This window comes from Dermacentor silvarum, chromosome 11 (genome assembly GCF_013339745.2).
Source record: "Dermacentor silvarum isolate Dsil-2018 chromosome 11, BIME_Dsil_1.4, whole genome shotgun sequence".
NCBI classification, from domain to species: Eukaryota; Metazoa; Arthropoda; class Arachnida; order Ixodida; family Ixodidae; genus Dermacentor; species Dermacentor silvarum.
Genome location: NC_051164.1, coordinates 86,547,166 through 86,570,060, shown reverse-complemented (window position 1 = coordinate 86,570,060; position 22,895 = coordinate 86,547,166). Strand labels below are relative to the sequence as shown.

Below are 22,895 nucleotides of genomic sequence, written 5' to 3'. Positions count from 1 at the left end.
GAAATTCTGAGGCGTGTTTACTGCTTTTCTGTTGCAGTAAATAAAGTTTCTATCGAAACGCATTTGAATGCGGAATTAGAGCCACGCATTGTACACGAGTGCCCTCAGCTACAGGAATGTTTTGACGGTATAATCAATTTCCTGCGATGTACGAAACTTTGCATAAGATTGCACGTTGCATCGGATGAAGTTTGCGTGCGTCGCCGTTAGTTGTATAGCACCTAATTAAACGCTTAAATAAAGTTTCGATTTCCATAAATTCCAACATTTGCATTGCAGCTGCATGCATTTCCCGCTTTCCTATTGCTATTCCATTAATTTCAAATTCTTTTCGATTGGGGAATTGTTCAATGAAAACTTTTTATCGAGTGGATAGGAAAGATAGTCCTTTTTAGAGCCGGCTACTCGAAAAATTTAATTTCTTACGAAACGCGCGTTACAAATATTTTTGTTGAGTTTCTATTGATTTTCTGTCGCAGTCAATAAAGCTTTTATAGAATGGCAATTGAATCTCATGCATGGTTTTTGCAAGTAATGCAATAACTCTTTTTGAGACTACCTGATCTGTCCCGTTTGCAGTGTCTCCTTTGTTTACGCCGTCATGTCGTTCATGTCGCGGCCGTGTAATGTTTGCCCTAGCAATCATTATGTGCCAGTTTGGTTGTTGTATATGTTTCGTAATCACCTCCCCGCGTGATGATGAGGTGAGTGCCCTAAGTACTAGGCCGTACTTCTAGTGCCGCTCGTGGTAACACTATTAGGGGACTTGTTACTTGCATTTCTCTGTGTAGGGTTGTTATGTTCGTCAGTGAAGCTTCTCTCTTCTAAACATTTTATTAAAAGTGCGTTCATCTCGTCCGACTACTCTATCACGCACTAATTTTGCTCCTAAACTATTGCATTTCAACGTCTGCTTAATTTTTTTTCGCAGTATTTTTATTGCGTTTATTCGTACCACGCTGCTTTTGGCTCATAGCCAAAAGTACAGAAATATTTATTGTGGAACTCAATGCTTCAGTGGATGTGTATCATATTTCAGGAACGACAGCAACTGCCAAATGGCGTTGCGATCGACGGCGAGCTTCGATCCGCTGTCTAGCTGGGGCCGTCTGTAACCGAATCGGAGCGTGCACGCCGATAATTTCGCTAAAAGAACATCAATGCAAAGTATTAGTGACTCACGTTCATAATAATTGCGTATGGTTCTTTGGTTCCTTGCTTCGCGGTGATGTCCGTCTTGCTCCCCAATCTATGGCTGGGCTTCTTACAGTGGGCGTCTTAAAGTGTGCGCCTTACAGACTTTGTATGGCGGCCCGGTGTGGAGGAGAATGCCGGTAGGAGACTTGAACGCTTAATGTAAGGGTCATGAAATGATTTTGGCCGAGGCCGTGGCGTTCCACTGAATGGTATCCCTTAGGTTGTTGTTGTTGTTTGACTTCTTTTATTTACTGAAGAAAATTTGCAAGATAGGCCTCTTAGGTACCAACTGTCAAAAAATCTCAAGTGGTACTATTTTTTTTAAATTAAAGGGAATCACAAACCGATAGCAAACCAAGTTAAGGACCACTGCACTCAACTGTCACAAGCACACAAGCAATTTCACAACGGGTTTGGCACTGGAAACTTGGTCTAGTATTTGAGACAGTCACCTATCGCATAGGGCGGAGTCTACAAAATTCTCACAAACTTTTTGTTGCCTTCGATTGACTTTCTGTTGATATGCAGCCGGCTACGATGCATGCTTTTTTGCTGAGGGAAGTGTTCTCTCGCTGAGGTTGTCGTCAATTTGGCGTTTTTGCATTGCAAGCTTATACTACCATGCTTTTCTTGCAGAGCACTTGCGACTTTCGTCTTTTTTGTTTCGCTTTTAACATTGCTAAGGTATGTCTCGAGAGAAGGCTACAGTCATGTGCGGCAGTTGCGTCGGTGGCAACGGAACCGTATCCAAGGCCGACGTATTGGACAGCTGCGGCAACTGCAAGACGTCCAAGGCCCCTTGCCTCTGTGACGGGTGAGTGATAGCGTTCTGAGACGTTATGTGACATTGTACCGCCTTCGGGACCGACCCAGGTCGTAACAGGACGCGTTGTAAGGTTTCGTTCGCCGGAGTACAATAAAGTACTCGTCATGCCATCGCCGCCATTTTTACTGTCGCCGTCGTTGTCGCCTTGCTGCTGCCACCACGTTCGCGTCGCACGCGGAATTCCTCGCCTTACGTAAACAAGTTGCTTCGTCTATTTACGCTTTGCAGAATCCCAAACCGATGCCGAGTAGCCGGCTATACCTGCAGAATGCTTCGCGTAAAGTCGATTTCCACACTGCGTGGAATATTCGTTTTTGAAAGGGAAGCCTTATGCCAACGCTCCCGGATTTTCCTGACCGTGGCTGCTACCGTCTTGCCTCGTATCACGTGCATGCGGGACCAAGTTCGCGCTAGAGCGTGTGCGCGCGCGCGCCCGTTTCTATTAGGACACGAGTGAAACCGGAGAAAAAAAAGAATAGTAAACGTTACCACTGTCTTTCGAGTTGTACTTCTCTCAGTATACGCACCTGTTCTCACCACTGCATCCTCGGCAAACATTCACCATGGTGCTCATGACATCGCTGCGTCGACGTCTCGCATGAAACGATGTTTGTATTTCCGCTTAGGTTGTGAACGGTGTAGCACATAAACATAAGCTTCGCATTAGACGCGTTGCATAGATGACAATTTAAGTAAGCGCTTCACAAATGCTTCGAGTTCCAGGGGTTCCAACCCGTGAGTTGGATCTGCATAATATTTCTTTTTTCAGGAAGGGTGAGAAGGACGAGTGTGGTGTGTGCAACGGCAAGGGTGCAACGTGCTTCGTTCTCAAAGCCGTGCGACCGTCCGCGGTACCCGCTGACGTGGACGTACAGGTACGGCAGTCATTTCTTTCTTTGTCGTCGGCGTTATTAGCGTTGTTGTGCTGCCGCTACAATTACTTCTTCTGCTACTCCTCCTGCTCAGCTACTACTGCAGAAGAACTGAAGCTGGGCAAGTTGGTGACTACTCATGGTAAAACTAGTATGCACGAAAAACGAAGGAGACAGGTTAAAACTGCCTGTGTTCTTCGTTCTGTGTGCACGCTAGTTTTACCGTGAATACTACTACTACCTTTAACTCGTGTCTTCGACTTTTGTTACTTCGACCACCACTACTTCGACTTGTTACAACCCGTTACCTACAGCCATGCATTAGGATTTAACTTTTTCTCTTAAATTTAACAAATTTCATTCGAAGCGGTCTCGCGGTTGTCTCAAAGCATCTCCGAGTTTTCCGTGTATTTGAATAGGCTCTGCATCAAAAGATGTACCAGTGTTGCTGCAGCCATGCGCATCTCCGGTAAACAGGTATGCCTACAGACGGTAATAAGTTCACGAACAAGCTAAAACTATCGGTGGACGTTTGCGATTTCATTACGGCGGTGCTTGGGAGGCGCTCATGCTTTCCGCGCCATATATTGATTGCTTCGACAATGTCCAGCTGCAAGAACACACTTTGTACATAAGATCACCAAATTCATTTCATGGATCCGTGAACGAGATTGATTAAACCTCGTCACGTGTTGTACAGTGAGAACACATTTGACAAAAAGAAAAAAGCGTGCTGTAGAAACAGCAATCTAGCCGTTCATCGTGCCGCTGTTTCAGTGAATGTACAGTCAACCACAAAAGTTTGCGGACCACGCGAGCGCGTGGCCAAGAGCCTCTTCGCGACACTTCCGCTACGTCACCAGCGATCGACAGCAGCGCTACGTTGAAGACGCATCCCTCCTTAAATCTATGGCCTGTCTATTTTCGCACTGTGCGCAAATATTTTCTACCTATCTCTTTCAACGTGACGCGCTCTTTGTTAGCCAGGGCTACTTGCTTATATTTTGAGAGCAGAATATCAGTACAAGTAATCAGACAGCGTATTCTTCGGCTGTTATCAGTTCTATTTTCGCGTAGCCACGCTGTCTTTTTTTTTTTCGTGAGTGCGTGAGTGAGCGGTGAGGCAGCCATGGGACACAGATGCTTAGTCAGTAGGCAGAATTTTTCCGTTCCTCCCCCATCGCTAAGTGACAGTAGCGGCCGGGATTTGATCGCCTGCGCCCAGGTTTTGCTGCGCAAAGCCCGAACCACCGCGCTGCTATAGTGGTTACATTTAGAAAAATAAGAAATAATGGGGTGCGATGACTCTTTTTATAACCCTTTGCGACACGGCGTCCTCGTTTGGGGACTCGAACTTCGGAGGCGCGTCCCACGCCACGTGTTTCTTCAAATGACCTAAAACTCAGTGTGCACATTCGTGTCCGCTTCCTGATGGGACAACTAGCGGTCAGTTAACTTCATTGTCCTGCGTATTGCTGCAGATGATCACTTTGCTGGAGACACTACCATGTTAGACAATCGTTCGACGTGCCGCGTTCCAAGACCAACGTCAAGAGTATTTTTTTTCTCCGGTCGACACGAATACAACCGAAAAAGCAAGTGTGCATGCGTTTCGGGCCTAATAGTTGATTCTTTTTATGCAAGCATTGAAGCTGACGGATTTCAGAATAATTAGATAATGAGTTATACGCTAATTAATTTTTTTACTGAAACTCGCACAAAACAGCACATTGCTTCGTCTTCTTTCTTGGAATGTAATAGTGAGCGTCTTGAAATGATGCCATGCGCATTTGACGCATTTGCAGACAGTGCATCATAATTCGTGTCTGAAGGGGATGAATTTATTCACAAGACATTTACAGAAGTGTCATGAAACATAGGTCTCTCAATGATCTAGTAGGAAGTGAAATATCCGCCGTTTTCTAGCACCTTATTGATGCGTGTGGGCATCGACTCGTACAAAGATTCAGTATTCTCCGGTCGACCGCGCAGGCTTTCCCATTCTTGTGCGATCGCTTGCCACAGCGTATCGGCCGTGCGGCCGCGGTTGGCTCGTGTGGACAGCCGTTTCTTCAACATGCCCCAGACATTTTCTATGGGATCCAAGTCGGCGCCACAAGGAGGCCACTCAAGCTGGCAAACAGCATGTTCTTCTAGCAATGACTGGACGATACGTGCTTTATGGATCGGGCTGCGGTCGTGTTGAAAAAAATAGCGCATACGGAACGAGGTGTCTAGTGATGACGTCGCAGTACCGTGACGCAGTGAAGGGCCCTTCCAGACGCACAAGGGGACCAAGGCCATCTTTGCTGATTGCTCCCCACACGCTCACGGAACACCGTCCACTGGATAGAACACTCTGTGTGTAATTAGGCAGATATCTGCAAGAAATAGCATACAATTGGGTTCCAGCGGCGCGTCTAAAAATGTTGTGATTCCTCTTGCGTATGAACTTTATAATGCTGTTATAGAGTTGCAATAGAAAACGTGCAAACATCATTAGATAGTACTGAAAGACCCACTGGCAGCTTTTAATTAGCTTCAGAGTAAGTAGTACTATGAAACAATCGTTAATGTTTCAACATAATACCACTACAGAAAAATCTCGTAATGTCCAAAAGCTCATTTTACGTGAAACATGTTGTGATGCAGAATTAGCTTCGTGAATTATCTGCCAATACACTGTAAACACACCTGCAGTTAGTGGACGCCAAACCCGCTTCCGTTGGTCCCAGCGCGTGGAAAAAGTTGACTCGTCGCTAAAGATGACATCGCCCCATTTCTCTGTTGTCCAATCTTTCATTGCTGTAGCGAACATGAGTCGTTCTTGTAGCTGGCTGTCTGAGAGGCAGGGCTTCTGTGCTGCTACGAAAGACTGCATGCCAAGCTCACTCAGCCTTCTTCTTACAGTCTCAGACGATACCGTGAGCGAGAGCGCTTCTCGGATATCCTCTGCACTTTGAAAAGGATCAGCCACGATGGCGGCCGTAATCAGACGGTCCTCTTCCTCAGTCGTGGCAGTTGGACGCCCACTGCGCTCCATATCTGTGAATCTGTCATCGTCGCGGAAAGCTTGAATAATCCTATTCACGGCAGTCCGGCTCCTGTTGGCTCGGCGGCAGATTTCGCGCTGAGGTATTCCCTCTATAAATAAACGCACAATGTGCCTTCTTTCGTCAAGTGGAACACGCAGCGGCATCTTTCCAAATAGGCAATCACCACGTGGCCTGAAGCAAGTCTACTACGTTTTCAGCGACTGATGCGAAGATGCGCCTATGTGTGAAAGAAAATTTTCTATGCATCCGCTTTTTCTTATTTTTGATGACAGTGAAACACCTCCCTACCCTTTCTCTCAAGACGCAGAAGCAGCAACACTCATTGGACCAAGATGCTGCCAACCAAAGTGCGCCAGTAAACGTCGCGTAAAAAAATCGTCGCAGCGCTTCGTGAAACTTATCTACCCACTGGCACACCAGTCGACAAAGGTTGCAGTGATTGCTCCGATACTGCTATCAAGCCAGATATGTGGCGGTCTTATCGCAGACAGCGCTCTGCGTCAACACAACGAACTAACAATGTCATGCACGGGAATAAAAAATTAACAGGCAGGCGAGTACCAAGAGGGCTCATATCCGGGAGAGCGCCCCTGTCGCCGCTAGGTGGCGTACCGCTAGGTGGCGCGGATAGGCAGTCTGGCACGCGCTCGCGTGGTCCGCAAACTTTTGTGGTTGACTGTACTTAAAGTGCTAAGAGTCTCTTAAGTTTACGGATAACAGGATTTGACGAGCCACCAGCAAGACCATCATCAATCGATTGCGGTAAGTAGGTTGACACTGCGGAGGGAGTCTTGAAAGACTCTTCATCGAACAAAGAAAAACTTTGCGAAATGCTCTTGCTTGCGATCACGGCCGAGATTCCATCCAACTCGCATACGTGTAGACGAACCATTTACTCGCCGGCAGCTCGGTGAAGTTTGCAGTCAATGAGCTCATGGCTCTCACGTGCTCACGTCGATACACGAGTACTTAGCTTCTCTGCATCGGGTCGAGTAGAACTAAAGTTCGCGGGGCCACCACCATATCGATTCACCTGGGCGCTGGCCTGGACATGTATTACTGGCTTCTTCGTCTAGTACGGGAAGCCGATAAGAGTAGCTTGTCGCCGAACTCGCATGCCGCGTTGCTGACGTTCGAAATTAGGTCACCCCTTTGATTTACGACGTCCTGGCGACCGGAACTTCCCAGTTCACAGGGCAACAAAGCCGTATCGACGGTTATGAATTGTTTCTGTTCGGAGCTTACAATCGATGGAGATTACTAAGCAGGACAAGCCGTGTAAATTTTACTTTCCTTTTCTACGGGCAAAATAGATCTCGTTTCTAAAAAGTAGGAACTCGGCCACGTGACTTGTTATTATTGCTTTCGAGCAGTGAAACTCACCCACTAAGGAGTATTAGCAAAAAAACAAAAAACAAAAACAGTGGTATTAACATTAACTCAAAGTGAGTGATGGAACAGCTGGGCCAATTGCGCCAAACTGCTCCAAAAGTGGCGCTTTGCGCCAGCCTGCGCCAAAATGGCATTTTAGCGGAAAATTGCGTCGAGCCTGCGCCAAAGCATGCATAAGAGCGAAACTCTCCTTCCGTCAATGCTTCGTAGCTAGCAAAAATTAAATCCAAACCAACAACACGCTATCATCATCATCATAATCATAGAAGGAAGCAAGGGCCCGTCGGAGTCGTCTGGTTCGTCATTCGCGCATTTTTCTCTGACGTACGTACGGAGTAGTCGTGTAGTGCCGCTATACCTTCTTGCTGGCGCTTCATTTCGGTGTCCATCGAGCCCGCGTGGTATCGCGGAATTTGCTGAAGGAGGATGTCGCATTCTAGGATTAAAGGGAAGGTTTTTGATGTTTATGGGTGATAACAGCGCTTTGCAAAAAGAGCCGCTGCGCGTGGTGCAGAATCGCACGTGGTGCATATAGTTTAGAATGATACGTATCAGCGAGCACATGTCGGTTTCCTCATGTCTTAGTTAGGGAATAGATTATGATTGATAACAGTGCCACCAGTTTTACTGCTCGCGTGGATATGAGCCGGGTTGGTAATTTTGGCGTTGTAACTGTTCAGCGTGAACACACAGAAAACGAGAACCGCGCGAGTATTCGTCGCTGGCCTAAGTGCGTTGTACAGTTACGTTTTGAATGTATTCTTGAGCTCATTTCCCTTCACCAGATATTGCGACAGATTTTCGTAACGCCATTTCGCGCTTGCGACTTAGCTATCTGTGCGTCCCGAAGATCGTGAACCGCCGGAGTAGCATACAATGGCTATGACGTTGCGCCGCTGAGCTCGAGACCGCGGCTTCGCTTGCAGCTGCGGCGGCCGCATATTGTTGAGCAGGGAAGCAAGAACGTTTTTAATGCAAAAATTGCCAAAGTGCAAAAGTAAAATTTGTTTGCACAACTTTTCCATGCTGTGCGGCGCTTTATTGAATCAAATGAGAAAGTGAGAACCTACGACACTGTTTATTGCTTTTTATAGCCCCGTAGATTTACGATGACTGAATTCGAATGTGCTACTTGGCGAGAGCCGCCACTTCAATGGGTGTCGCCATGTTTGTTGGCGCAAAACTTTTGCGTCGAGTTTGGGTCGTTGCGCTGTGTCGGCGAAATAGCGTCGCCGATCGACGCAAGCGCAAAACCCTCTTTGCGTCTCGCGCATTGCGCAGTAGCGCTGACGCTATTTCTTTGCGCGGCGCAAAACCTTTGCAGCCCCTATTGCGTCTCCCTAATGGGCATGGCATGACATGAGTGTTTTGCATGATGTGATGTTCAGCGCAGGCGCGCGTACTCGATCGGCCTTTGCCTACAAGCCGTGACTGTCGCACTGTGTTGCATCCTGGGTTAATAAACCCGCGTTTGTTGACGATCTGCGCCGTATCGGAGAGTCGATGAAACCGATCGTAGCGCCCTTTGTGCGTAGCGGTATGGAGGAATGTCGCGTGCTTTCCTGACCTCGCGCAAACCCGTCTCCGCAACATGTCGACTATATCAGTTAAAATGTGCGTGGTATATGGTAAGCATACGTGCGTTGTACCCTGCGCCAAAAGTACTTGCTGCAGCGCCAAATCGGCTTTGTGCCTACGCCAGGACTTGCGCCGAAAGGGGAAATGGCTGTTCCACCACTGTGAAGTGAATAATATGTTATAAATCAAATCCAAACTTTCGGATAATAATGTATAGGCGAGCGCGTAGTTGCCCTTGAAACATAAAAAATAATACAGAGATTTAGAATAATCCGAAGAGAATTAAGGAATTTCGAGGAGTAATGGTTTCGTAAATGAAGCGAGCGACTATATTGAAAATTTCAACGTGATATACTTTTTGGTGTCTTACCCGCCGCGTGGGCTCAGTGACTGTGGCGTTCTGCGACCTTTCTGTCGAAATCTGTGACGTCACAGTGAGCTTATGCGGAAACATCAAAGAGGATGCGCGTCGTCACGTGTCTTTTTGTTTCTGCGTCTTTTTGGCTAACTCCCTGTCACGGTGGGCGTTTAGCTATCTACTACGTAATTTATTAATACAACTTAGCGTACCCATTGATTTCCCTCTAAGCACGCTGGATAGTGACATTCTAAAGAAGAAAAAAAAAGAGAAATAAAAAAAATCATTTTTTTACCTTAACAATAGCAACAGTTTTGGCTGGGAGATATTTTCTGCCACTGTCACCTTAGCCGCCTCGCTTGTTCACGCTTGTCGGAGTCAATCTTGCTTGTCTTCTTCAGGTCACGCTAGAGGGCGCCTTCAGTGGCGAGTCACGTGACGTCCTCTGCGTGTTCCGGCGGCGCGACGCAGCCACGACAGAGTCCGGCGAGCCACCTCCGCCAATCACGGCCGCCGGTCGCGGCAACGGCACTATATTCGTCTGTCAGCCCAGGGCATTCCCTCAAGGTACAAACGCCACACAATACGTATAGGAGTTCGCCAAATCCTGTGCAGCTTACTCCGTTCGCAAATTTCCGTTTTCCTTGTATAGGCTGTGTTAGTGTCATAGCTTCTTTTTTTTCGTATTTCACATTTTCTATTCTTTACTTTTATACCCACACTCTAAAATAATTTACACCCTTAAAGGGTGTAAATGAGGCTGTAACTCTGTATGATAAGTGTGTAACTCTGTATGTATGAGGGTGTAACTGTTTATACCTCACACCCTGACACCCAAAAAGGGTGTAAAGGTGTGAGCTATAGATTGATTTACACACTTGTTCACTTTTAAGGGTGTGCATTAGTTTACAGTGCGCAATATTCTTTGTTCCTTCTTTCAGTTTTTTTTTCTTCTTGTTCACTGTTGGCTGGAACAATCGGAAAAATCAAGTCGAACTTAAGGCTTAGGCCCAGATCCCCAGCCTCCACTAAAGTATTTCTCACATTTCCTTCGCCTCGCCCTCATTGGAAGCTGAACTTTATATGTCGACTATGTACTTTTGACTTATATGCGATGCTCGCCACGTCCTGTTTTGTTATCACTATGAAGCCGAGGAAACTCTTAGCCTGAAAGAAACAGCCATAAATGGCAGGTATAGTACATGGACTTGCCTAAACTTTGTCTTCTGGCTCCAAACGACCTTCCGGAAGCTGATTTCTTTCGCCGCAAGTATCTTGTATGCCGATAATTATTCTGTCTTTCTCTGAGTCAGCCGGGCTGGTATGTATTTTGGTAAATTGGCGCAGAGGACGCTGACACGGGAGAAGCCATCATCACGATTACGACTTCATCACCGCTTGCTGCTATATAAAGCCAGCGAATGTGGATTTTTAGACGCTCGTGTACATGATCACAATACCCAGTATATGTATAATGTGCTCAGGCACCTGACCAATGTGCCTTTTATGTAGGGCACATGCGCGTCTGGATATACAGGATGCCATGTAACTTGATCATCATCATCATCACCATCCTCATTACCAGCCCATTTTTATGTCCACTGTATATAAGACGGGCTGTCCCAGCGAGTGTGTTCCATTACCCTTCTCCATTACCCTTATCTTGCGCCAGCTTACCAACCCCTACCCCTTTCCATTACCCGCAAATTTCCTAATGTCATCACGCCACCTAATTCTCTGCCGTCCTCCACTGCGCTTCCATTCCCTTGGCACCCACTCTGAAAGTGTAATAGACCACCGGTTATCTCACCAGTTATCTGATCTACACATTAGATGGCCTTGCCCAACTCCTTTTTCCTCCTTATGTCAACTATAATATTGGCTACCCCCATTTGCTATCTAGTGCACATCACTGTCTTCATGTTTCTTAATGTTACGCCTAACGCCCCGCAGCTTATTTGATTTTAACTTCCCCTGCCTGGCGTAGCCATCCGTTACGTTCTGCCTGGCGCTTCTTCTTTTTTTTTTTTTTTTGGTAGTGTGGTACTGGTCTTTCTCGCAGTTTCAGCACAGCGTATCCATAATGCATTCCAACGGCCGTACGTGGCAAATTACAATTCCAGGAACGTACGTGGTGACGGCGCGACTTTCACGGATCGGCAAAGAGGTCAACAGCTCAGACACGATCCTCACAGCATTCAACAATGAAGGCAAGTCTGTTTGAAGAAGGTGGAAAAGGGGGAGGGAGGGGGGGGGGAGGGGCAGGCGCAATGATGTACAAGTGAGCACCGGCTACCATGCAAACATAAAATACTTCTTTTTTCTCTTGCACGCTGGATTATCTAGCGGTGGTTTGTTGCTTTGTAGTATGTGCCTTGATTCAGTGTTTTCTTTGCGCCAAGTTAATCAGATTCACTGCACAATTCTTTCTCACTACTTATGCCAGACTTTTCACTGTAAACATTTTGTTATTCTCGCTAAGTATGCTCTTCACCATCGGCCAGCGCTCTTTCCCGGCGACTTTAACACTACAATTCCGCAAGACGGATATGGATACGAAAAAATTTATTAAAAGACACCTTATTCCTTCTCTCCAGAGCTCTCAGGTTTCAAAGTAAAAAGGAAATTCTCACGAAATCTATAATATACAGCCCAATCTTGCCTACTTCTCAGAAAAGTAACCAAGACATGCAGTAGCCGAACAAATGTTCGGCCTTCATTTTCGGTTTACTAACTAGTCTGTCATCATGAAATTAGCGGAAATAGAGATCTGAAATAATACTTCATCAGTCTAAAGAATTCTATGTTTCTCTTTAGTGTTTATTTAAAGTTATTCCGCTACGAAAAATAACCATCATGAGCCCAGTGAAAGTATAGAGCTAACCGGCCGTCAACGCCGACTTCTCGTACCCACAGTGTCCTTTGAAAAAATGGAGCCCGCCAGCGCCCCCTACCGCCGGGAGGAGAACAAGGGCGATTTTCTCACGCTCACCTTCTCTGGCGGAGACGTCCCGAAGTTTCCGTTGTACTGCATCCTCGTGCCATCAGGTGATTGCTCCCTTCTATACAGGCGGCCATACGAGTTAATGGCGAGGCGGCGTCTGCACGTCTGTAACCTGTGCGTTTGTAAATAGTGTCGACAGTCCGGCGACTTAGTGGCCAATCACTTTCAAACACTAGTGTCAAGGGAAAGAGAGAGACCATGCAGTTGACACGAGTAGCGACTATGTTGGCTGTTGTATTTCTTTCTCCTTGTTCGTCCGTCCGTCCGTCCGTCTGTCCGTCCGTGCTTGTACGTATGTGTGTGTGTGGGGGGGGGGGGGGGGGGGTCTATTTTGACTTGTGGATTCTATGCTTAAACAAACTTTTTGGGACGGTAAATCATACTGTCCACGTGGTTTGATAAGACTGCCGTAAGGTAGGCGCATGCCTCTTCGGTGCCCATTGTACTCGTATATTGTTCTTTCAAATAAACTGGTCATGAGAATAGCCGAAGCCCCGTTGTCTTTCTTGTGACTGGTTTGAGCTACCGATTCCTTTCATTAGGAAATGCGAGTTCAGTTGTGATTACGGTGGCTGCAGTGGATAGAGTCGGCAAATGCGCGACCCGGATTCACCTGGTGACACGTGGCGACACTAAAAGGATCATTCTGTGTAAAACTGCAACTAGCTTTTCTCGAAACATTAAAGAGCGACTTTGCATAGTAGCGCGGGTTTCGCAATTTAGCTGGTCGTAAGGCGTTACTTCATGGACTGTGTGACCTCTCCTCTTGCAGACAGAGTGAAGAAGCGTGTCCTGGTACCGCCTCAAGGGTCGGCGCCCTCCTGGTTCACACAGTGCCGCGTGCCTTTCCCGAAGACGTCGGGAGACTTCGTGGTGTACCCTTCGCTCGACGGGCAGCACCCCCTGGTGACGGGTTTCAACCTGTCGCTGTACGCGACAAGGCCACAGATCAAGGCGTCATACATCACGGCCGACGGTGCGTTGTCTGCTGCTTTTATGCGGACAACAAAGAAAATGTTTGACTTTTCTCATCTGCAGTACTAAATAAAGCCAATATTACCGTGAAAAGAGGCTTAGTGAGTCAAAAAAAGTCTCAGGTTCGCCCGAAAGGCGAAGCATAGATTGCGATAGCAAATTAGTATACAGCTCTACGAAGTAGGAATATTAGTTTTATCGGCCGTATGAGCTTGCAAACGTTCGCTTACTAACTAAATTAACAAGCACGGCGTCACGCGCGCACAGGCAAGCATGAACACATCTCGCTCGATGACCGCGGAAACTCGCTGCCAAAACGCTGGAGTGAAGAAGCCCGGCAGCAGCAGCAGCGATAGAGTTGACCTTCGTGTTCTCTCTCGCTTCAACGCGAACTAAACGACGAAAGCACAGCGCATCAGAAGCTACCGGCACTGGGCGTACTTTGCCCACATCGCAGATAGCTTTAAAGATGAGGCCCGCGAGGGAGCGCACTTTGTCACGTCGCAGATCGCTGCTGTCAAGATACGGCGCCCGCACGGCCGCGCCGTAAACAGCAGCTGCCGCTGCATTCGATCCTCATCGCGGCAGCGTTCTCAGACATCTGGTTTCGGCCAAGGCGCTGTTACTACTCCGCAACAGCAATTTCCTCACGTTCTGCGTCGCCCCACGTTACAACCCGTGAGGAGCTCGAGCGCAATGTTGAACCAGGCTATTACTTTGAATGCTTCACTTTCGGGCTAAACTAGCTTTTTTTTTTTTCGAATCATGGGTGCACTCGCGAGCTCTCCGGGCGACCTCTGGTTAAGTCCAACTTTACGAGACCACGACAAGCGCTGTGACTGTCGCCGTGGGTTCATGCAGTCACGTGATCACTTAGTACTGATAATAACTTGCAGATACTTAACTTTGTGTTCAGTATCGTAAGGGCATGCGTTCTCACGCCTCTGTGTTTTTTTTTCTTCTTCTGCATCTTCAAAAGGCAGTAGCGCCGTGGTTTTGTTCGACCGTGCCGTCAACGTGTGTCTCGCTTCCGGCTGCGAGCGGATACTCTCCAGTGATACGCTGAGCGCCTTGGGTCCTCTGAACGTACACTGCCGATGGGCGACCAAGCAGCAACTCGTTGTGAACCTCGCCCAGCCCGCCTCTGGTGAGTTTATGACCTCCTGAGTCTGTCGACAGATCGATCGTTCAATAAATGAACACTTCATTAAATCAGTTAATTCATTATACAATGCATTATTCAACAACCTGTGTGTGTACCAATCATTCATTTACGGGTTTACGCCATCAACCGCTTAGTTTACCGGACACTAATTCCGAGCAAGCCAATCCAAATAATGTACGCTTACCGAATATCTCTTAAACCAAATGTGATAAATCGATAAGATAGTGTCGTAATGTATTCTTATCATCTCCACGCCTTTAACATGGCTTTATGCACCATTCTTGTAGCACGACCCAATACACCGACGTGTTTTGCTGAAAGTCTCTGCATAATCAATTTACGCTAGAATCTCTATTTACCAACTCAATGACGTTTCATTGATCACTCAAAGTAATCAATGGCCGAACGTGGCCCTTGTGCCGTGAAAACGTGTGAATCATCATCATCATCATCATAAAGCATTCTCATTGATTTATTGATTGATTCGTCTATCTAGTCCTTCATTGGGTCATTGGGTCCGAAAGTAACGCAAAAAGAATCAGTGGGTCCTTGCTGGAGCACACTGCAATTATTTTGAACCCCTGTTTCTCTATATGGGGCACCCACAGCACTACACACAAGTGTTCTTGCCTTCATGATTTATTGTAATGCGACCGGCGAAGCTGGGAGTCGAGCCCACGCCCTAGTGCTCGTCACCAGAACGGCACAGCCACTGAACCATCGCGGCGAACGTCAACTGTTATAAACACACAATTCGACTTCGCCGAAGATGGCGCTGGTAGCCGTTACGCCCATATTACAGCCAACTATACTGCTAACCGGTCATTATACCTACCCTGTAACCTATTAGTTCGCTCGTTAAGCAGTCAATAAATTGATAAATCAAACAATAAATGTAAGAAGTGAACTGCAAGTAAGCGGCTCGCTCTAGCCGAGTGTGAATATTCAAACATCTGTTGTTCGTTCGTTCGTTTGTTTGTTTCTTTCTTTGTTTCTAACCGCGAATGTGCATCTCGCATAAGAAAATATGTTGCGTGGCTTTATCGATCATTAAGTTTGATTTAGACGCTTACTGTGCAGTCGCTATTGGCGTCCCCCACCTCCCTCTCTCGGCGCCTCTGAAGCCTTTTGCTCAAGCACCTCTCTACGACAATTTTCTCATAGGAGACAAAGTGAAGCTGGTTCTCATCTCCGAGAACGTGGTCGAAGACAAGCAAGCAGTCACCTGGAACGTTGGTGACGAGCTGGTCAGTAGACCTGTTGCTTTTATTCGTCTAGTCATTTGGAATTTCCATCTGTTAACCACATTCATCTCCAGTTGCAAGCCTGTACGATACAGCAGAAACGCGTACATTGCGATAAGTTTGAGCAGTACTCCATAGTATGAGCCGATATGGGATTGTTTTTGTCGAATGTGTTTTTGGCGATGAACTCCATGTTCCCATATCTGACACTTCTTTACAGATCAGAAGGCGAATTCGCATTTGCGTACTAGAAAAAAGACTAATTTAAGAATCGAAAATGCCTAACCTGCTTTGTTGTTGTGCCCTTTGTTAATCATGCTGAAAGTGTACGAAATGTGCTGCAACTAGATTACAAGTCGGGCTTAGCTAGCCTTTGCACTCGTTCGTGAAATCTCTTTTCTGAAGCCTCTTGTGCGTCGTGTATGTCTCCGATGGTGCTTCCAGCTGGAGTTTTAATTGTGATAGCAACTTAGTGTTTGCACTGGTTCGTGTAAACTTGTATGAAGCCTCTGGTGTGTCATATGTCTGATCACGCAAAAAAAAAAAAAGAAAAACGAAAAGGATGCAAAGCTGTAAACCGAAATCACGAAAGAAACCGCTGTCATTCGCCGAGTGTATGCTAACACCGCACAGCAGCAAACCCAGAGGCTTCACCACCTATGCCTCGCTACCGCAAGTTCGTCACCGTGCACATTAAGCAGCAGTTGATAAGCGAGAGCGTGTACGTAAGGCGGCACCTTGTGCCAGAGGTACCTGAACTTACCATCGCTAGTTCTTTTTTTTTTTTTTTTTTTTCAGTCGCCGCTGTTTTATGCAAGTGGGGTTTAGGTTTTTTTACGGAGGGAATTTATTGGCGGCTTTGTTACTCGTCCTACAGAAAACGGACGCCAAGCGGTCGCCGGCGTCGGAAAGCCCCGCTCTGTCGGCAGTGATTACGGGGCCCAGCGTGGCTCCGCGATGCGGTACGCTGACTCTCAGCGTGCAGTACACGTGGCCCCTTGGTCCCGTGGAGGCGTTCGCGTGGTCAGCCGTTCGGAACGACACCGCAACTCTAGAGGACCACCTCAAGGCCAAGCTCAAGGGTGAGGCAGTGCAGGATTAAGTCGCGTATTCAAACTAACGAATGTTTAGGCAGCGCACTACGTACTGTCGGTCACAAAATTCCCTAAGCGAACGCCCTCGCGTGCAATTTTAGGGGCGAAGCTCCTTAGGGCGTGGGTCTGTCCTTCCTCCGATGTAGTATGTAGCCACCTGTAGTTTTATGAAGTGTTCACTAGATGGCGTTCCGGTTCCACTTCCGGTTCCGGTTCCACTTTGCGCGCGTTCGGTGCGAACGCGGGCAAAACGCCGACGGCGTCGACAACAGTTCTGCGCATTGCTGGTGCTGCTGCATGTCCAAGTTTATACAGCTGATAAAACTACCTTGAGTCGACCCCATGGCTGCTTCGCATACTACTCAGGGTTCCCCTACGGGAAGATGGTGTAATTTTCTCTCTCGTTCCCGACGCGCGCTCTCGAATGATCCCCCGGTGCTTCGCCCACTCATCATCATTCACTTCGTGGATATGCTGTGATTTTTTTTTACAAACCGGCAGAAAGAGATGACGACTACATAAAGTCTTCTGTAATTGCTCGCCGCTTTGAAGACCTATATATGAAAAATACAGGTTGCCCGCCCAGATCATTCACGCCAGTCAAGTTTGTCTCTCTCTTTCTTTCTCTCTCTCTCTTTTTCCCGCAGGGTGTCTGACCGCAGTGCCGCTGTCATGCTGTACCGTTTGTATATAGAGCCGAGCGGCGGCGCTGCGGTCGCTGGCGCTCCTGCTGAGCAGCCGTTTGCATACTACACCGTGGTGCATAATACACTGGCCTGAACGTAATTGATAGTATACGTCAAGCTAACGTTACCCAATATTTCGCTGGACGCTGACTAATGCCGACGGTTTTCCGTCGGTCTCGTCTCATGCACCATCAAGGAGCTACGCCTGCAACGCCGCCTGGCGGTGCTCCTCATCACGCGAGCATTTTGAGACGCCCGGTACCTGGCAGGGCGCTGTTCCTTCTGCCCAACAGCAGTTGCGCGCTGCGTCACGCCAGCTTGTTGTCCGAATAGTTCAAGCGCTAAACTTTACTCTCGCTGTCAATGCTGCCCCCTTCGGGCAAAATGCCCAAATGTTTTCTGTCGTTCTCGCCATTTCTATCTTTGAAACCACTGCTCGTGCGATAATCAAGGGCTTCTTGCTGCGAAAGAATCGTTTATTGCATATTTGTGCGTCGGGGTTTTGCGTCCCGTCTTTTGCTCGTAACAAAAACTTTCTCGGCAGGCACAAACACGCCGTTCCTGGAGCTGGACGCCGAAGAGCTGGAGATTGACATGGAGTACAGGTTCACGGTCAAGGTGACGGCTGACAGTAAGAACGTGGTCGAGCTCTTGCACGCTGTCATCCGCAGGGACGTCAACGCTCCAGTCGTGGTCATCTACACCGATGCAATGATGAATGGACAGCAGGTGTCACCCGAAAACGAGTGAGACATACGCCTAGGCATCCCTCTTAAGGGAGTACTGACGTTATATTTCTCACTCTTTTTATTTGCGTTAAATGAAGGTCCTATAGACCTCGAAACCCTGGCGAGAATACTGGCAAGCCCCAGAGCGCGCTAAATCGAGAAGTCGATTCGGCCGCACGCTTCGACAAGTCCGAAGCAGAGTCTCGCGCGAGAGTGGCGGTAGCATCTCTAAGAGTGATCGCTCGAGAATACCGCCCCCGTGTGCTTGGTATCTGTCGCCAATGAAGCGAAAATAACGACAACGACGCGCCGCTTGCGTTATGAAAGCTCATTAAAAACAAAAATTCCCTTTGTGAAGGTATATATTCTGCACGTCTCGTTTTCCTTTTTTTTTTTTCTGCTCGTAAACGTGGGGGCATGCTATGTTTTTCGTTTTACTTAGGTGGCATACATGATACATTGAGCTTCACTTTGATTTTATTACTTTCACCCGCTCAAATTGGGTGCGCGTTAGATTCGGGGGCGCCTTCTAATCGGGTGAATATGGTACATGTGTAGCGACCTGTTCTGCCACTACAGGTGTAGAAATGTGCTCCTTTTCGGTGCTTTTTTTTATGTTTCACCAATTTATTTCGAGACGTTGCAGTCGCATCGTATATTGCGACACGTAAAATTATAGCCTGATCGCTTGTGCTTTGAACGGATGCATAGCAGTAATAATTGCTCAGACACTTTCTGAGAATTCTTGTGGGAAACTTCAAAGAGGCATCTCCAGGAGCACGAATGAAAGAAATAATTTGCTATTTTAGTACAAGTACCGAGAATAAACAAAAAATGAGCAATATATGTACAAAATATCCACCTGGTTCCTAGTTCCCAACTTTAGTAAAGTCAAATCATGCAAGCAAATGGTTATGAATATTTGTTGGCGTCGATAGTAGCCACAGTGATGTCCATGCTATGCGGAAAAGCAGTAACTTCGCAAATATGAATTTCCTGTTGTACAGGGATCATTTGTTGTTGTTGTTGTTGTTGTTGTTGTTGTTGTGTTGTTGTTGTTGTTGTTGTTGTTGTTGTTGTTGTTGTTGTTGTTGTTGTTGTTGTTGTTGTGTTGTTGTTGTTGTTGTTGTTGTTGATGATGATGATGTTTTTACTCATTGCAGCAGACACCTGGTTGTTCTTTGCTGCATTGTTTAAGCTGTCAAAGGAATGGTTGTCAGGTCATCAGGCATGCGAAAGCCTCCTCATACTTGAGTATTGCGTTCTATCAGCTTTTCTTTGCAAGCAAGGTGGTCTAGTGCGCGTTCAACTTGGCTGGAGCCTCCACAAGCTCCGTTCAGTTCCTGTACAGTGCTGTACAATAATGTGGAGCGCTGCACAATATTGTACAGTAATTAATAAAAGCACTTGCACAGGCGGTGTTCAAAATTTAAGAGGTTCAACAGCTAGTCAATGCTTCTGCCGGAGGTCGGCCTGAAATCGAATGCGTCCTTTGGTGTGAGAGAAAACCTCACGGGACAGGAAGGATGGCTCGCAATAATTTGTAACATACGCCGTCGCAGTGCTGATGGGTAAAAGCAACCCACGGTGTGGCAAACGAAGTCGCTCTTCATATTAGTCGAGCACAATTATCAAAATAGCATCTATGAGGATCTACCGTTGTTTTAGACATCGTTAAAACAGCCTATGCGTCGAATCGGAACATTGACAGCATGAGAAACTTCTGCATTTGTCTTCACTGCTGCTGATTTTCTTTAAGTTATGTTACCGAGTCGACGAAAGCGCAAATTTTGCATTTCTTTATTGAAGGAGGGCTAGGGCCACTGGAGGCTTTCGTTTCGACGATACCTCCAGTCAAAGTTCTATTTTCCGAGACTCCCCAATCTGCCTGACAAGTAGTGAAAGTTATGTCTTCAGTTTAGACAGTGCGTGATGTTGCTAGTAGAAGAATTCCAACGGAAATGTTTAACGACGTGTAGAAAAACTGTCGATAAAGTTGATCGATTTCTATTGGGGTGGTAACGAAAGAGTTAACGGCTCCGTTCTTTACGGAATCACGCGATGAACTAACAAACGCTGCCTAGATATCCTCGCTACAACAAATTTGCGCCTTCGGGTGCATAATTCCTTTAATAACGCGAATAGCTTTCCCGAAGCTTTCGGCTATTCGCACGCTTTGAAAATCATATTCTATGGCTTCTGCACGATTTCTTTCCTCAGCCCCTGTTGATCACTTCATGCATCCATCTTCGTTTGAACCTTGCGTCTTGTTTGGACCACGTGAAGCGACGATGGCATGGCGTTACACTGCGCCGACTTATCCCTGCCACGTTGCGCGATAAGTTCACTGTTATCATAACCTCACTTTTATCATGGCTTAAATGCGTGCCCTTGATAGTGTAGGCCCTTCTCGATAAAATATGTCTTAGTTTCCATCGATCACATAGCCGTTATATTGTTGGCATATTCAGACACTAGCTACAGACTACCCTCCGTGGTATTTCCTGTAGTACTGAAACGTAAAGCATCAGAATTCTTTTTAAACTGTATAATCACGTTGTCTCTGATTACGTCCGTCTGATCGGACGCTACGTCTACAAATACTTGTTCTTGCAGAGTTTAAAATTTAATTTAACGCAGCTGTCAAGCTTCTTGAAGGTGATCAGGAAATGTTGGTAGTGCGGCACATGTTTATTTCACCGATTTACGTACCGTGGCGTCTTCGAAGGATGTACCTCTACGCGGAGACCACAGTGCCGGACTGCAACAGGACCATCGAGGACCTGGACTTCACGTGGGTGGTCGACACCCCGCTGGTGCGCTTCAACTTCGGCAACCAAAACTCACCAGTCTACAGGGTCAGGCCATTCGACCTGCCCGGTACGTCTCTATCATAACGGTGGCGGCACATCACAAACGTACAGCGTTGTTCGTACTTAACCCCAACACGCCTTAGGAGAATGCATTAGCTCGGGAGTTTCTATCTAAAGACATGGGGAATTGAGAAATTGTTTTTCTCAGCAACCATTGCACCGAGAAAAGGTGTCACAATTCTGTAAGCCGAACCTCATAATACATCTATAGAAAGGACAAAGTTTATGCACTATATACACCGCCCTAAAATATAGCACTGACTTGTGAGCAGGACTCTTGCGATACATCTGGTAAACATCATAACAGTTTCACGTAAGTTCGTAAATTCGTAATTCAACCTTGTCCGCTTTAGATGCTCTAACGGTGCAGTTCACAGAGCTGCGATATTTGTCTTTCAGTGCAGCGTTACGGGCTTTAGTAAACGTCCTGCTTCCATTTTTTTTTAAACCCACCAGTTCTCGGGAATGTTAGTTGAAGTTCCAAGTTCTGCTTCTACCGTCCCTAGAATTTAACATCTTGTCTCAAACGCAACTAATTTATTGATATCACTCCAGCGGTTGTCTCATAAAACTAATTGTGCGTTTTACGTGGATTTGAGTGGGAATTTAAATCAGAGTTCGTCTCGAGCTAGAGATTCCTCTTCAGCTTTTCTTTGCTTCTGCTGCGGAGAATGCTAGATATTTCTGGCTTAAAAATCTTGAATAGGCTGCCTTATCACGACTGTCTTCGAGAGCATTCTGTTTTTTTTTTTTTCTGCTTACAAGCCGCCTTTGTTAAAGTTAAGCCGATGGATACGCGTGCTCATTGTTCGCGCTAAGTCGGACGGCGGTTGTACGCTGTTTTCACTGTAATCCTTATCAGCTCCAGCAGCGCGTGCTGCCGGAGCTGATCGCGGAGACCACGCCGTTACGCCAGTTTTTGTCCACAGTGCTGCTAGAGGGTGCCATGATCGTTCTCTGCGTTTTCTAGCGGTTAGCAAGGCGGACTGTCGGGAACGCTTGAAGCAAACTGTTCTTGTCTCTCTATTTTGTAGACACGAACTAAGACTAATGCACACGTGACGCAACTTAATTCTTTTCTTTTTTTGAAGATGTGAAGGATCTTCGGGATTTCTTTTTTCTTTCACCGCAGCGGACACAAATGTGACGTTCACGCTGCGCGTCTCGAACTACTACGACCCCGAAGAGTACGGCGAGGCTTCGGTTACCCTCATCGTCGGATCGCCTCCACTTACAGCTGTCATAAAAGGTGCGAACAGTGCTAAATTTGTGCTGAGGGACACTCGTGTTTCATTATGGGTTCGTGCGTGCGTCGAATAAACTCAACATCAATACACCTTAACAATGACCAACTTTGAATGTAAGAGCAAACAAAGATAATCCGTGTACAAAGAGAAATACGTAGACTACAATATATTAGTGCGTGATAAAAGTCAGTGTAGAACCTCGAAATCTTTATTGTACTGGTTGAAAACACCTCTGGAGAAAAAAGAAACTAAGAAGGCGGGTGGTCAGGAAGTTATGACGTTGAATCAAATTCGGTATCAATATGAGGTGGCAAGTGGTTCTACTCAGTAATAGCGCTTGGTATGGTTGAATATGCGTAATTTGCGACATTGATATGCGCTTGCATGATCGTTATGTTTGATAGTGATGAGTTGCATGATAGCGATGCTTATAGAACAAAGACGGCGTATCTCGTCAAATACTCGTCAACAGTTGTCATATTGTCGTCACAGTGTTGTCACATATTAGCTGAGGCTAGCCTTCACCCACATTACCAGCGCTAAGAACCGCGTATAATATGTATCCCCTTCCCTGTGAACATTGGCGAAGCTCGTGCCTGT

General features: G+C 46.7%; 1 protein-coding gene across 1 annotated transcript in view; it reads left to right on the top strand.

The window, feature by feature from the left end:
- The window catches only part of LOC119433879 (uncharacterized), a 143,820-nt gene that overhangs the window by 34,586 nt on the left and 86,339 nt on the right, over positions 1-22,895 (top strand). The window contains exons 6-17 of the mRNA XM_049658367.1: positions 1,882-2,011; positions 2,793-2,898; positions 9,681-9,846; positions 11,403-11,489; positions 12,196-12,327; positions 13,056-13,259; positions 14,238-14,405; positions 15,588-15,670; positions 16,545-16,749; positions 17,992-18,193; positions 20,904-21,055; positions 22,181-22,297. Of these exons, the coding sequence (XP_049514324.1) occupies positions 1,882-2,011; positions 2,793-2,898; positions 9,681-9,846; positions 11,403-11,489; positions 12,196-12,327; positions 13,056-13,259; positions 14,238-14,405; positions 15,588-15,670; positions 16,545-16,749; positions 17,992-18,193; positions 20,904-21,055; positions 22,181-22,297 (1,752 nt within the window). The remainder of the gene's footprint in view (positions 1-1,881; positions 2,012-2,792; positions 2,899-9,680; positions 9,847-11,402; positions 11,490-12,195; positions 12,328-13,055; positions 13,260-14,237; positions 14,406-15,587; positions 15,671-16,544; positions 16,750-17,991; positions 18,194-20,903; positions 21,056-22,180; positions 22,298-22,895) is intronic.